Here is a 16,685-nt window from a genome sequence, read left to right as displayed (position 1 = left end):
AACATCATCGACTCTATAAAGTCAGAATCGAACCAAGTATTCGTATCTTACCCTTTCGAGAAAAGGGACGACCCACGCACGAAAAACAACATCATCGACTCTACAAAGTCAGAATCGGACCAAGTATTCCTGTCTTATCCTTTCGAGAAAGGGGACGAACAACGCACAAAAAACAACATCAACTCTATAAAGTCATAATCGAACCAAGTATTCGTGTCTTACCCTTTCGATAAAGGAGGAGACCAACACACAGAAAACAACATCATCGACTCTATAAAGTCATAATCGAACCAAGTATTCATATCTTACCCTTTCGAGAAAGGGGGCGACCAACACACAGAAAACAACATCGTCGACTCTACAAAGTTAGAATCGAACCAAGTATTCATGTCTTAGCCTTTCGCGAAAGGGGACCACCAACGCACAGAAAACAACAGCATCGACTCTACAAAGCCAGAATCGAACCAAGTATTCGTGTCTTACCCTTTCGAGAAAGGGGACGACCAACTCACAGAAAACAACAACATCGACTCTACGAAGTTAGAATCAAATCTCACTATTGACTTTTACAATTGATCATTCGTGTAAGGTTTGTTTGGAATGTCAAACTATCCAATGAATAAGCCAATTGAGAATGATTCCACACCTTTTACTATCAAGAATAAGAATTTGAGATGGCAAGAGTTTCATTCTTATTATTTCCACAACTTGAAGTCTTCTCTTATCCTACTTTTGGAAACAATGACATATATAGTCAAAAAGGATGTAACAAAAAAGGTAGTTACATATAAGATGGCTAGCTCAATCTAAAGAATAAAATGGAAGTAGTAGCCCAATTTAAGTTGCAAGTACTAAAAAAGATTTTATTCTTAAGGGATTGAAAATGGATATGTACGTTCCTCTTTTTATTTTCAAACTGATTCGGTTTATAATGTGCTTTATTTGAGTGGAAGGTCAATTACAATAGTTTTCTAATCTCCATGAAATAGGAATAAATTTTCGTATAGTATCTACCTTTCTAGATCTCACCTATGATATTGTTATTTACTTTCCTCTTTTTATTTAAAGTTAATGATCAAAAACACAATCGAAAGTATCTCAGTTTTTTGAGTTTCGTACCAAAATTGTCAGGTGTATACTAGTTTTCCACTTAACTATCATCAACTATTCATCGAAACATACCTCAACTATCAATTGTTAACCTTTCCAACATGAAAGGTGACGATATTTCAGGTAGTAAAAGTGAATAATTGATAATTAAAGTATATTTTGATAAATAGTTGGTGATAGTTTATTGTCTGGTGGGCATCTCTGGCCAGGGGCGGAGCTACCCTTTGCTGAGGGGGTTCATCGGAACCCCCTTCGACGAAAAATTATGCTATATATGCATGGTTAAAATTATTTTTTATGTATATATATTACATATTGAACCCCCTTCGATTAGTTCGTATATTCACTTATGAACCCCTTAGTGAATATCCTGGCTCCGCCGCTGTCTCTAGCTTGCATCAGCAATAGACAATTAAACATGCTCTTGTCAGCAAGTAGGAGGAATTATTCTTAGCATAAGGATGAAGGGATACCTTATTCTACTGTGACATTCATAGAGAACATGAGAACTTTATTAAGTTCTCTTGAGATATGTATAATAACATTTCTAAGATTTTATATTTCTAAATAAGAAGTTCGAGAGCTCTGATTAAGGGTGCGAGGAATTGTATCCATCAATACCACCACTATCCTTGGTGATTAAGGATTTAGCTTGTATAAAAGTCATTTAATTGGGATCTACATAGTGCAATTTTTTTTATAAAATTATCGATATATTTTATTCGAAGGAAGCTTTGGACTAACTGATTAATTTACTGTCACGTGATCAGGAGGTTACGTGTTCAAGCGGTAAAAACAGTTTCTGGCAGAAATGCAAGGTAAGACTGTATACAATAGACCCTTGTGGTTCGGTCCTTCCCTAGACCGTGCATAGACGAAGCTTTAGTGCACCGGGATTCCCTTCATCGCTTTATTTTATTCGGTTATAACTGGTTAATTACTTACCGTACTTTATATAATCAAATTAGAATTAGTATGCTATTGTTATAGGTCATTCGAACCTACTAGTGCAAAAAGAAATTGTAGTTTTGTCCCTAAACTGAATGATGATCTTAATTAATTTGGTTAATCACACTAAATAGTAAATACTCCAATAAAATGATTCAATTGTCCATAAATTTCTTATACTATGATTGTGATATTCATGACGCAAGGTGGGTTAAAAAAGAAGGATTGACATGCTTCTAGGCTGATAATTTCAAAAGAAGAAGCACACACTGTAGTTTAGGCGAATCTCACATTGAAATGAGAGAGGAAAGTAGAGAGTTTATAAGATATAATACAAGTTCTATGTAGTGCACTTTCGAGGTTGATGGTAGTGTAGCGCAAAGAACAAATTTGAGAATCCCACACAATTAATATCTATCTCGAATATATTTGAACTCTAGATAATATCAATAAAAATATTATTATAAATATTTAGGGTTATAATCGCGCAATAATGAGTCAAAAACGTTATGTAATGTACCAATTAACCCCTGCATTTTAGAGGCCATAATGTAATCAAAGAATTCATAAGAACGTGAGGAAACTTTTAAAATATTTTAATATATATGTTTGGTAGCAAATAATGGGGACATATAAAGTGTAGTATGATAAGAAGAAACATTTATATTCAACGTAGAACTAATTAGAGGATAAAATATTGGAGCATATACATTTAGTAGCGTAACTACATTGATTCAAGGATGGTCACTCGAACATTCTTTATCGAAAAACTATATTATATTAGAAAATAGTACAGTGTATATAGAAAAAAAAAAAATAACTTTTTAAAAATATATATAAAATTTTGAACATCCTCAACAAAATTTATAGTTTTACCAATATATATATCCCAAGTTTTTTAAAGTCTTGAGTGTATCATCTTAATATTGAAGTGCAAGTTTGACCTATAGGAGCTGGCTAGAAACCCTAATATTCCCCCTTAAAGAAAGGCATAAGAAAATTGACAAGCATGCATGTTCCATGGATGTCCTCAAAGCATGGTAACTTGTATACAATCAGTTGTGGCGGAATAAATATGATTCTTCTATCTTTAAATTAGTTGTGACGGGATAAATATGATTCTTTTATCCTCAACTTGAGTTTTGAGATCAGAAAACTGAAAATGAAAAGAATCCTTTATTGGGCCTTATGCGGCGAGAATCCGACGAATACCATAGGGGTGAGAAACAAAAAATATATATATATATATACACTGATAATATAGAAAAAACAAATGTGTCAAGGATTGATCATCAAATAACAGAATTAACTAAGAAGTGGCAGGAATCCGACGAATTCCGTAGGAGTGAGAAACAAAAAAATATATATACACTCATAATGTAGAAAAAAACAAATGTGTGTCAAGGTTTGATCATCAAATAACAATATTGACTAAGAAATTTGAACTTCATAGTAAATTCATTAGGGTTATGAAGTTATCACCTTTCAAACCCATTTTTTTTAATTAGTTAAACAAAATGGCAGTTTGGTGCACTAAAGTTATCGCTATGTGCGGTGTTTGGGGAAGGGCCTCACCATGAGGGTGTATCGTACACAGCCTTACCTTGCATTTCTGCCAGAGACTGTTTCCAAGACTTGAACCTGTGACCTCCTGGTCACATAGCAACAACTTTACTATTTACTCCAAGGCTCCCCTTCTATATTTTTAAAAATTAATTAAAGAATGTAAAATTCTTTTGAAAACAGTAAGGTTTAAATATGTTTTGCATATTCTCTCCAAATCCCATTTATAAAATTACATTGGTTATGTTTGTTGTTTGAAACCCCAAGAAAAGGTGTTGGGATTTTTAGTTTCTCTAAAGTGAAAGGGGCGAACCAATATGGGTTGTGGTACAGCGATGAAACTACTTTATTCTTAATCAGGGTTTCAGGTTTGAGTCTTGGGTATGGAGAAAATTTTGTTAGGAGCGCTACTCCCGTAATGGGCCCTGCAATGCACAATTTAATTAGTTGGGACTCCAATATATATATCGAACACCGAATGGAAAAAAACAAAGGATGACTTGCCCATTTCAAGTCCACATGTGCGCATTTTATAGTGGATGAAATCTAGAATAATGTTCATATTTTTGGACGGTTATTAAAGAAAATGGGTCAAAAATCAAAAATCAAAATAATAATGTAGTTTCTTTGAAAAGATGTTAATGGGGTGCAGCCTAAAGTTAGGTCCCCTTAATTTTGACTCTTTCACTATTTTCATTTTATCTTTATCTCAAACTTTATTTCTGTTTTTTTTTATAATCATGGTGTTTGATCATTTTTTACGTAATTTAATTAATTTTATGAATCACTTAAAACCTTCCATTAACATAATAACAAATTAATTTTGTCCATCAAAGTCTGGATAGTATGAATTGCCTTATTGGTATCATTTTTTTTTCTGCTATTGAGAATTATATCCCAATAAAATAATCTACACGTAATCAAATTCATCGCTTAAATCCAATGAATTTAAGTTCTATATATATTGCTGGTACAAAAAGAATTATACATAAACCATCTATAAATATAAAATTTATAAATTTTAAAAATAAGATGTGTTACGTTCTACACCAACGACGTAGTAATAACTAATAACGTATATAAATTTTAAAGCATTCTAAATAACATGGAGAAACAAATAGTAACAGATTTAGCTTCATCCATTATTTTTTTTCCCTGTACTGTGTGTACAAGTATCCAAAAAAATACAAAAAAAAATAATAATAATAAATTCACATTACTATTAAACCATAAAGTACACAACTAATACGTGTGAGAAACTAAACATGATATTTTTGTGTCCCAACATGGTCAAAAATAGACTTTGTTTTCACCTGATTCATTGTTCTAAAACCACAACAGCCAATCAAATACTCAATACCAAGAAACAGCCAAAAGTTGACTGACTAAAATGATTCATATTTCCACTTGTGAAAGAAACACCAAGTGAAGTTGAGGGATATGGGGTCCACACAACAAACAAGAATTTAAATTTATGCCTTTCGAATTAGAATGATGACTTCAAATATTAATAATAAGGTTATGAATCTAATTCTCATATATATTAGTAAAACTTTTAGTATGAATTTCAAAATTTGAATCAAAATTATTGATCCTGTTAGCACATGTATCTCGTAGATTAATGACTATATTCGCCTTTAAAAATCTTGAGTTTAGCGTTTGCGGAGCCACGTTAGTTAGGCGAAAGGCAATTTAGTACATATTCTTTATCGAAAAGTTTTGTTATATCATATATGTAGATGATAACTATTAGCTATTATGTGTGAGATGTTTAATTTCATGCATTTTTAATACGGTTGAAAAGAAAATTTATATATTCTTGACTTGGGGGTGGGGTTGGGGGGTTTGGGGGGGGGGGGGGGTTCGAGGCTCAAATGTATTTTGAATCGAAAATTAATCGGAGTCTCCCAGACAGACTGAGGAACAAGAAAGGGTAGGTCGACGGGATCGTTTGAGTGGTCAAACAAGCAAAACAGCTGAAACGAACCATTTTTGGATCAAATCGATGCATGGGTGCGGTGGGGTGGGGTGGGCGTGGGGGTGGGGTGGGGATTAGAGTTAAATAATGCAAGCCAAATGCCACTTAGCCTACAATTATAGACTGCACGTGAAGACACATGTCAATTTCTCAATTTCCCATTTGTCATGTCAAAAGTGGACAATTAGTCCATCTTTCTTTATGCTAAGTAGCCAATCTTATCTTTTTCACTTTCCTATATAAACAACTTCTCATCAGCTATACAATTTATATAACGAAAATACCAAAAAAAAATAAAAAAAATCTCTCATTCTCCCCTCTTCTCTTTATGTCTTCATACATGAGAAAAAGAAGAATGGCAGCCATAACATATGATCCAAATTTCAACCTTCCAAAAATCAACAAAGAAATTCCTCAACATAGAGTTATATTACAAGAAATTGAAGGTCTTATTAAAGTTTTCAAAGATGGCCATGTTGAAAGACCTCAAATAGTCCCAAATGTCACTAGTAAATTGCCTAATGAACTTGGTGTCACCTCTAGTGATATGGTAATTGATAGGTACACAAATATTTGGGCACGTTTATATGTCCCAAAAATATTATGTCAAGGAAATAAATTACCTTTGTTAATTTATTTCCATGGTGGTGGATTTTGTGTTGGATCAGCATCTTGGATTTGTTACCATGAGTTCTTAGTAAAATTAGCATCAATTGCTAATTGTGTAATTATGTCTGTTAATTATCGATTAGCCCCCGAAAATCGCCTTCCGAGGGCTTACGATGATGGGGTTAAGACGATTGCATGGGTAAGACAAAAAGTGCTTTTAAGCGCTAACGAAGATTATTGGTGGTTAAATAAGGTAGATTTTTCTAGCACTTTTTTGGTTGGTGATAGTGCTGGTGGGAACATAGCCCATAACGTAGCTATAAGGCTATGTTCGAAATTTGGTGACCTAAAGCCAATAACATTAAAAGGTACAATTTTAATTCAACCCTTTTTTGGTGGGGAGTCAAGGACTTACTCCGAAAAATACACGGCACAGCTGCCACGGTCAGCGCTCACACTAGCAAGCGCTGACACGTACTGGCGGCTGGCATTGCCCATGGGTGCTAACCGGGATCACCCGTGGTGCAATCCGATTGCGAATGAGGGTGAAAATTTGGTGAATATAAGGGATATTCCTGGTATATTGGTGTGTATATCAGAGTTAGATATTTTGAGAGATTGGAATTTGGAGTTTTGTGCTACTTTAAATAGAGTTGTTGGTAATAAGAAGTTGGTTGAATATGTGATGTTTAAAGGTGTAGGCCATGCATTTCAAGTACTGAATAAGTCTCAAATTGCACAAGAAAGAACTACTGATTTGATTGAACATATCAAGGCCTTTATCAGCAGATGATTCCAATGTACATAACATGCAAGAGGGAGTTGCTCGAGTGGTAAGCACTGTCACTTTCAAATCTGATGTTGTGAGTTGAGTCGTCAATGATGTTGCGAGTTCGAGTCATCAGTATAGGGAGGGGATTAAAAGAAAAAGAGAGATTTCAATGTACATAGTAAGAGTGACCTGCTCGGGTGATAAGCACCATCACTTCCAAATCTGATGTTGTGAGTTGAGTCGTCAGTGATGCAGTGAGTTCGAGTCATCAGTATAGGGAGGAGATTAAAAGAAAAAGAGGGATTTCCAATGTACATAGTAAGAGTGAGCTGCTTGGGGTGATAAGCACCGTCACTTCCAAATCTGATGTTGTGAGTTGAGTCGTCAGTAATGTTATGAGTTCGAGTCATCAGTATAGGAAGGGGATTAAAAGAAAAAAGAGAGATTTCAATGTACGTAATAGAATCAAGTATTTAAATTATATACACGAATAATATATGGTTTGTAATATGTCACTTATCGTATTTTACACATTATCAATGTATATTTACTATAGAAATTAAGTTGCTTGAATAATCTCTTGTGATTATTTATAGTATGGAATGAGTCGGTCATTCACTTTGATATGTTCTTGAACGAAAATAATGACATTATTCCTTTATTGATCAAGAATTTCGATTGTTCGCAAACTTACTTGTAGTGGATTTCTAACTGTCTAAAAAATAGTAAAAGATTCTTTACATATATACTCTATTCGTTTTAATTTATATGACAACACACTTTTCTTTTTAGTCAATTTTTTTTTAATAATTTTAAAAAGAATGACAATTTTTCTTTATTTGACAACAAAAAAAAAAAAAATACTTAAGTGGGTTCTGCTGAGAATTTTGGATCAAAACAAGTGGGAAAACAACATTGATAAGAAAACATACAAAACAGTGTTCGACTCTAATTATTCATGGAAAAGGTTTAAGTACATGAGCCAAAATATATATATATATATATATATAATTGTCCTTCTAGAAACTTAATCAAGCTAAGTAATTATGATTTCAAATTGAGACAAAATAGGAACTATTGATGAAAAAAGGTCATTTACACTGGGTATAGCCAACCATACTATTAACTATATACATGTTGTTGTGCTACATAACATATTATCAAGAATGTTAGAGATAGTTCGATACATTAAGCTCTAGTTATATGAGGGAAAGTTTGACAAATTAAATTAAAGAGTTAATAAATAAAAATGATCTTAAACTTGACATCAAATTATAACTTTGATCTTAAACTTTGACAGTGCACAAATATGACCTTTAACTAGTCAAAACTGCACAAGTATGACCTCCAATCCTACGTGACAAAACGCGTGTTCAACATGCAAAACTGGGCGCGTCCAGCTTAAAATCTAAGGGCATAATACATAAATATGACCTTAAACTTTGACAGCGCACAAATATGACCTTTAACTATTCAAAACTACACAAATATGACCTTTAAATAACTCTTCACTATTATTTTTTCATTATTTTCGGCTCAAGATGAAAATGACATCTAATTTCTTTTGTCATTGCAGAAAAAGAGCAATTTTGAAGATTTATTAATTAGGCGGGTCAGCCTTATATGAAAAAATCGAGCGGATATTTATATATATTATAAAGCAAAGGACGAATTTAAGTTATATAATATATCTAAATATTATTTATTTAAATATTAAATTAAAGATGAAACTATACTAATAACAAAAAAAATATGGTTTTAATAAAACGTTATTAAATTAATGTTATTAAGGACAATAGTAGTAGTATATTAAATTAACGTTATCAAATTAACGTAATTAAAATGTTATTAAATTAAGGTTATTAAAACATTATTAAATTAACGAGGGGACGGACCTACGTGGTTGCCATGGGGTTCACCCAAACCCCCTTGGTAAAAAAAATTACGTTGTATATATATAAGATAGAAAATATATATTTATGTACGTATATTAATGTTGAACCACATGAAACAAGGCACTTAGATAGCCCAGTGGTGTTATTTGCTCTTCTTGGGCGCTTCCTTCAGCCTACTGTGCGGGTTCGATCCCTGCTAGTGGCTGTTTTTTTCTTAATTAAAAAAAGAATGAGATGCTGCTGCTATAGAAATAAAATAATAATAATAATTTTTTTAAATTTAAAAAAAAAGGTTAGGTGCTGCTACTATAGAAATAAAAAAAATAATAATAATAATAATAATAATAATAATAACAATAATAATAATAATAATAATAATAATAATAATAATAATAATCATAATAATAATAATAATAATAAAAACAACTTCGTTTTAACACAAAAAGCAAAACTTTGACAGTGCACAAATATGACCTTTAACTATTCAAAACTGCACAAATATGACCTCTCTCCAAGTCAGCCCTTTTAACGACGTGGCACCGTGTGATCGGATTACCTTTCCACATAGGCGCGAGTGAGACTCAGCATGGGGTTGCAAAATCGGAGGTCATATTTGTTCAGGTTTTGAATAGTTAAAGGTTCTATTTGTGCACTATCAAAGTTTTAGATCAAAGTTATAATTTGATGTCAAGTTTAGGGTTATTTTTTATGTATTAACTCTAAATAAAATGTATTGGTGTATTTTGCATTATATATTTATGTAAGAGATTGTTTGCATAGCTATCATAAATTGAATGTTCCTTAGAGGGAGATATAGCTTTTTGGGTATCGATTAATCTGAAACTAGTATTTTTGACGCGAGACATAGATTTATATATAATTTGTTTTTTTTTAATTACAATAAATAGTAGATATCAACTCATAATTTTTACAACATAAATAAGCACAATGTTAATAACCTTAAATATCGAACCTACAAAACTTAAATCTTGCATCCGCCTCTGAATTCTTCGTTTCTAAGCGACATATATAGGTGCTTTTAGTGGTGATTTGTATATAAGCCTCAATTTAGAAGCTTCATGTCGTATTGTACCATGCACAAAACTTTCTTAAAAAAAAAAACGAACGCAGTCTAGTGCACTAAAACTTCCGCTATGCACAGGGATTCCGAGAAGAGCCCCATCATGAACTTGTATTGTACGTAGTCTTACCTTGTATTTCTTCTAGAGGCTGTTTCCCAAGGCTTGAACTCGTGACCAGGGGCGAATCCACATGTATAGGTGGGGGTGCACCTGCACCCGTTAACGTCGAAAAAAATTGTGTATATACTTGAGAAATTGGAATATACGTAGTTAATAGTGCACCCAAAGATGAAGGATAGTGCACCTTGGTGGGCTGGTTGAAGCGCAGCTTGCGCTTCTGTCCACATCCCCGAGTCGCATAGCGCCTTAGTTTTTATTGTCAATAATACTTCAAATTTAGAAGGCATATTACTAAATTTATAACAACAAAATTGTTGGACTGGAGATTCGAACCCACAACCAGTCTGTAAGGTAAACCCTCCTTGACCATTAAGCTACCACAACTAATTGTTCAAAAATGTTAAAAGTAAACTTCATATTAGAAAGTAAATTTATCAGCTTAAAATTCTTTTTTCTTCTTCTATATATTTATTTTTCAGTATTGTCCATGTCGTTGGCGACCAATTGAATATGATAATATCCCTTAATAGACACCGAAAGTTTTTCTATTGTCTTAATATGATACTGGTGCTCCAAAATATTATCAAAAACAATAAGCGTAAAAAAGCTTCAAGGTCTATTGTGTTTAAGCACAAAGTACAAATAAAGCGTGAGATTTAACGAAAAAAAGGAATAAAAATAGAAAAAATATAAATATATGCCTAATACAAGTCTAATAATATAAGTATGAATGACAAATATAGGAACAAAAAAAAAATCTATAAAATGAAATATCAATTGTTTAGTGTTCGTCTCTTCATAAAGCTTCATTGACAAGGGAAAGTATGTATCAGAAATTAAAACCTAAGCTGCACATTAAGTGAGGAGAGCACTTAACACATTTTGAGTCTTACTTTGAGGCTTATGCGCGTCTTTAACAACATTGGTGCACCCACAGATTTCAAATTCTGGGTTCGCCTCTGCTCGTGACCTTCTGGTCATATGCACGAAACTATCTTGAATGAAAATTTATCTATAATAGTGGTGATGAAAGTACCACATTTTTTCGCGTGCAGTCCTATGTTGTTCGGGCTCTTCAAAAATGTCATTGGATACGTATCAGATCCTTTAAAAGTAGTTCATTTTTAAAGAATCCGATCGATACAGGTACAACCACATTTTTAAAAAGTCTGAGCAACTTAGGCATACACCATTATTGACCTTAACGATGAAGGTCCGAGGTTGAGGTTGACTAAAGCAACATCAACCCCGTATCTTCATCGTCTTAATAGCTCCAACTTTCTTGCTCAAATGAGTGTTCCATATTTGTTTACGAGGTTGTAATTGTATCCTGAAAAAAAAAAAAAAAAAGGAGAAATTTAAACTCTACATTTTCTAAAGTAATAAACGTACTAATTAACATGATGAAAACATATTCCTAACTAATTGGTGTCACCTACGTACATATTGCATGAATTTCAAGATTTACAAAATAATAAATACTATATTATATAAGCTTAGCGGTCGTTTGGTTGAGAAAGAATTATCCCAGATAATTAATTCTGGGATTAGTTATTACACCATATATATGTTTAGAGGGTTTGTCTAGATAACATTAGCCCTGACTGACAAGATAAATTAAAAAAAAAATAAGATGAAAATAAATAACAATAAAAATAACAACAATACTACAAGAAGAAGCTTGAAAATTAGAGGCGGATTCAAAATATTTAGTTTATGAATTCTTGACATAAAAAACATTTTTGCTGTTATGGATATTATAGGTGTACTGTACATAGTAAATAAAATTTTCAATCTAAATATATCTTTTGAACTATTAATTCTGTCGAACTCGTAACGTAACTATAATAGTATATTATAGTGGTAAGAAAGTTAAGTTACAAATCTGAACTTTCAAGGCAATTATAAGGGTCAATTTTACGTATACTCACAAACATTTTGCTCATCATATACTAAAATAATAATAAAACTATTTATTTTTCATATCAAACGAAATGAATTTTGCTCATAATAACAGTAAATTAAGTCACAAAATTATTTTTAAAAACAGTACCATTAAACTTCGAATGGGCTTTGTCCTTCTTTTTCTTCTTGCTCCATATGATTTATTGGCATTCAAGAAAAGAAACATAATATGACCATATGAAATATATCTCTTACTACAAAAAGAACTGAAATTAGCTACGAATTTTATCACTAAATTGTAGCTCGTAGCTAACAATTTGTTTTGATAAGCGATCGATAATTCGCCACAAATTAGAATTAGTAACAAATTTTGTTGTTTAGCTACAGAATTGTACGTCGCTAATTTTTTTTTTTAAAAGTAATGTCTAAGCTAAGAGTACTAGCTTTAAATGGTAAATGTATACAAGTGAAGCACTTATTTATAGGGAAAAAAACAAGTGTAGTTTTTGGTGGTTGAACTTGAAGGTTTATAGTCTATAAGCATGACATCCACCTTTCTAAGGTAATTAAGTCTCAACCACCATGTTTAAAAGTCACACTTTGTTTTCCTTTGTGGTGTACCATAACCTATGAGTGAGTGAGTGAGTCGGGCGGAACCAGAATTTTTACTAAGGGGTTCAAAATCGAAAGAAGTAGGAACACGAACTAGCAGAAGGAGGTTCAATATCAGTTACATATACATAAAAAATAATTTTAATCATATTATATAACTAATATAATTTTCCGTCGAATGGAGTATAATCATAAGCTGGCTTCGCCCTATTCTATGCAAGGGAAGAATCTCTCACTTTGTTTACTAGTAGCATATACTTGAAAGTTGAAAAAAAGGAATTAGCAAGAAAAATTATTGTTAATCCTATTTGGTGACATATTATAAAAAGATTGTTAATGAAATTTGTAGCTAATTTCAATTACTTTTTAGTGATAGGTCTGTGGTTGTTAGATCTTACTGATCCAACCCTAATAGTTTTTGTTGTATAGACAATTAGACATACCATCTTTAGCAAGATATATAGGTGACTTGTTTAACTATTATTAGAATCGAAGCTAAGTTTATGTACCCCCCGTTATGACCTAATGTAAATTGTATTAACAATGATAAAATTGTCTACGCGTGACATATAGGGTACGATTTCGAGCCGAGAAAGCAACCACTAATGCATAGGCTGTTTACATATATTACACCCCTTGACGTGTGGCCTTTATCACTGAACGCGGAATATTTTGTACACTGAGCTCGCAATTAGCAAACATTTTGGGAGAGAATAGACTTGTCATGAACCATGCATGATAGTCCAACATTCTATGAAAGCAACTTGATGATGTTTAATTATTAGTGTTAACTAAGATCAATATTCACATGCATTACTAGAAATGTGCCATTTTTCGATTGCTCTCGTTACATCTTAACATCTTTGGAAATCAATTTCAAATAGAATTCGCTCCATCAAAAAATCCTTCACTAGAAAGTGCTATCGAAAATTATTTATCGATTTATCGAGCTCAAGACAATGACTATATATTAAAGGTGAAAGAATTTCAATCATAAAGCCACACTCCTCAGTAGTCTTAAAAGATGCAAGGCAATTGAATTCAAATACATAGGGGTAGTTTGGTAGAAAATATAAGAATAATGAAGAATATGGTGTATTAATTAGTAGTATTTGTATTAATAATGATGGTATTAGTTATGTAGAGTTTGATTTGGTGAATTAAAATCAACATGCAGTGCGTAATTTCTTTAAAAAGATGTTTGTTAAACAAAAATCATCTCAACAAATATGGCGCAAAAGGTTTTGAGGGGCATAGATTGAAAAAGTATATCAAACAAGATATTAATAAGATACAAAATTAATAAATGTATTATTTTTTCGTATACTCTCTACCAAACTACCCTAAGAGAATATTGAATAGACAAGATGAAAACATCATGTTGGTGGTAAGTAAAATGTAATTAAGGTAGTGGGAAGAAGTTGCCTATGTTAGATTGTTTTCCTTACGTAGTAGAAATATCAGCAATATTCATACTTCATGATTCATTCTTGGCAAAGAAATTTCAAATTTTGAAGGGGAGCATCGGAATAACTAATTAATAAAGTTAATAACTAATTAATAAAGTTGCTGACATCTTGAAACAACCTCTTATAGAAATGCAAGGTAAAAACTGTGTATAATAAATCCTTGTGATCAGATCCTTCCCCCGACCCCGCGCATTGCGGAAGTTTCAGTGCACCTAACAGCCCTTTGTTACTTTGCAACTTCACTAGCTTTATGAGATTAGTTAAATTATATTTGGTTTTGCTAAAGCAATTTCTAAACTATTTGGACATTAGAATGGTTCATTTTGGCAAGCACACCGATACAAGTCAAATGGCCGTCTTAGCTTTCGATGATATCCTTCAAAGTCACTACGTGAAGAATCAAACTTTGATCGTATGGAGGGCACGGGATCATGTTTGGAGGTGTCGTTATATGAGCATGCCATTGGACAAATCCGAGTGTGGAAGATTGCTTGGACCCTTGAAGAATTGAGGATTCTTGGGTTGGACCATACTTTGTTGGTTCACGGTTTTGGCTCCCTTCATTAAGGGCATTTTGGTCACTTATTCTTAAGGGCACTTTGGACAATTCATAGTGTTTTCCAACACACCAAGGCCACCCCTTGGTCATTAAGGATGTCTTGGTCATTTTGTCATGTAATAAGCTAGGCTATATATAGTCTCTTTTAGATCTTTTCTTACTAGTTTTATGAATGATGAAATATTGAAACATTGAAAGTCCTCTCTATGAGAGTAGAACACCTTAGTGTAGTCTTAGTTAAGGCTTGGAAAAGCTATTGTAGTTTAAGGTTTAGAAAAGCCAATATTGACATTTGCTTAGAAACGGTGGTTCTTGAGGTGAGTTGATTCTCTTAGCGGTCACCGTAAGAAGATTGGTGTTTGATTATTGCGACTTTGAGGGTCTCTCTTTCAATACACGTGTTGGTTTTCATTACTTCGTAAGATCTTATATCATCTTGCCTATCCCTTATCTTATTTCACTTTGTATGTTTGTATCTTGTCTTCTTTATCTCGTGTATTTGCGTTGTTGCCGTGACTTGTCTCTATCTTGCTCTCGATTTTTCCTTGTGGAAATCAAACTGGAATGAGACCTTCCTTTCTGTCGACATTCTTTTCCATTCACTTCGTAGATCATTCCCGTATCAACACCTAGAGAACCTAGGAAGATAACTCCCACCAAACAGTCCATTACTCTTTTACTATACCAACCATAAGGTCCCACCCACCCACCCCTAAATAAGGAAAGTTTAGGGCAAGCATATTTGTAAAGGTGGACAGACAATTAGTTTCCCAACAAGAGGGAAGGAGTGACAGAACATCTTCTAGAAACATTATGGCTCATCACGTCACAAATTTAAACCCATCGATAACAAAAAAAACTGCAGAAATTTCTCAATAGAAGCACGTCACGAATTCAAACCCATCGATAACAAAAACCTTCTATCAAGTTGGGGAACGTCTGTTATGATCTCAATTCTAAAAGCTAAAAAAGAGTACTCACAATAGTTTTGGGACAATTTTCTTATATTATAATGATTGATATTGAATGATTATCACAACTAATGAAAATTAAAGGATAACTAAAAATATGAAAAACTATCTACTCGACTCCATAGATGAGCTTGTAACCTGTAGAATGGAAGAGAAGAGAATTAGGTTAGAGGATAGAAAGAGAGATGAAAGGATTCAAAAGAGGAGGGACTTTGGATTATACTAGTTATGCGATAGTTCGTGCAGCTTCGTGCAGCTGAACGAGTTTGTTAGGCTTTACAACAAAACTCGTCCAGCTGGCTGCATCTGAGCCCTCGAAGCTCATTAACTGAATTCTAATCGTGGCCATTGATTTTAGTGTTAACTATTTTCCTCGTTGTCTTTCTTGTTTCGAACTCGAGTGGCTGCATTCATTTTTTTGCCATTTCTCAGGTCATTACAAGGTCGGACATTTTATCCACTAATTCCAAATCGTGCACCAATGACGAAATTTCTCAATGATGAATATGTAAAACTTAACAATAACGTACCTAATGTATTCCCACAAGTGAAGTCCGGATAGGATAATGTGTACACCTTACCCCTAGCTTTAGGTATAAAGAGGTTTCTGAGATTATGTTGTATTCAACCACTATCCAAATCATGTAACTTTTGCCGGCTATTCCAAAAACTTCAGATTTTGGTGACTTGTAATATAAGCCTGAAAAAAACACTGGGTGCTTTTTACATTAACTCAGCAAATATAGATAGATTGCTTCTTCATATAACCTGTTTATCAGTTAATCCGAGCTAAATAATACGCACTATTAGCCTCATTGAAAACACTAATCCTCATCAATTAAGGTGGTTCGATGTAAACCCAGGGCGTAAGTACCATAAAAACCAGCACCAAACTTGTGAGTCACATCTCCGGGTTGTTCTATTATTGTCTCTAAATAGAAGAGCTTACAACGTACAGTAAACAACACAAAAGAAAAATTACAAGGAGCAATTTTAGAAGCAAAAAGAGAGATGGCCTGGGCAAGAGGGGTAAGGGACGGGAGGGGACAATGCACAAACATTTTAAGGCTAAGAAACACAAAACACCGGTTA

At 33.1% G+C, this 16,685-nt stretch overlaps 1 protein-coding gene across 1 annotated transcript; it reads left to right on the top strand.

Moving 5' to 3' along the window:
• The first annotated feature begins 5,841 nt into the window (after window positions 1-5,841).
• LOC107846831 (probable carboxylesterase 6) lies at window positions 5,842-7,490 on the top strand. Its single transcript, XM_016691106.2, has one exon. The coding sequence runs from the start codon at window positions 5,928-5,930 to the stop codon at window positions 6,999-7,001; it is 1,074 nt and encodes a 357-aa protein (XP_016546592.2). The 5' UTR covers window positions 5,842-5,927; the 3' UTR covers window positions 7,002-7,490.
• The last annotated feature ends 9,195 nt before the right edge of the window (window positions 7,491-16,685 follow it).

This window comes from Capsicum annuum, chromosome 11, assembly GCF_002878395.1.
Source record: "Capsicum annuum cultivar UCD-10X-F1 chromosome 11, UCD10Xv1.1, whole genome shotgun sequence".
NCBI lineage: Eukaryota > Viridiplantae > Streptophyta > Magnoliopsida > Solanales > Solanaceae > Capsicum > Capsicum annuum.
This window is presented reverse-complemented; position numbering and strand designations above follow the sequence as displayed.

Coding starts and splice junctions, on each gene's coding strand:
- LOC107846831 (XM_016691106.2), top strand. CDS start 5,928: ATGTCTTCATACATGAGAAAAAGAAGAATGGCAGCCATAACATATGAT.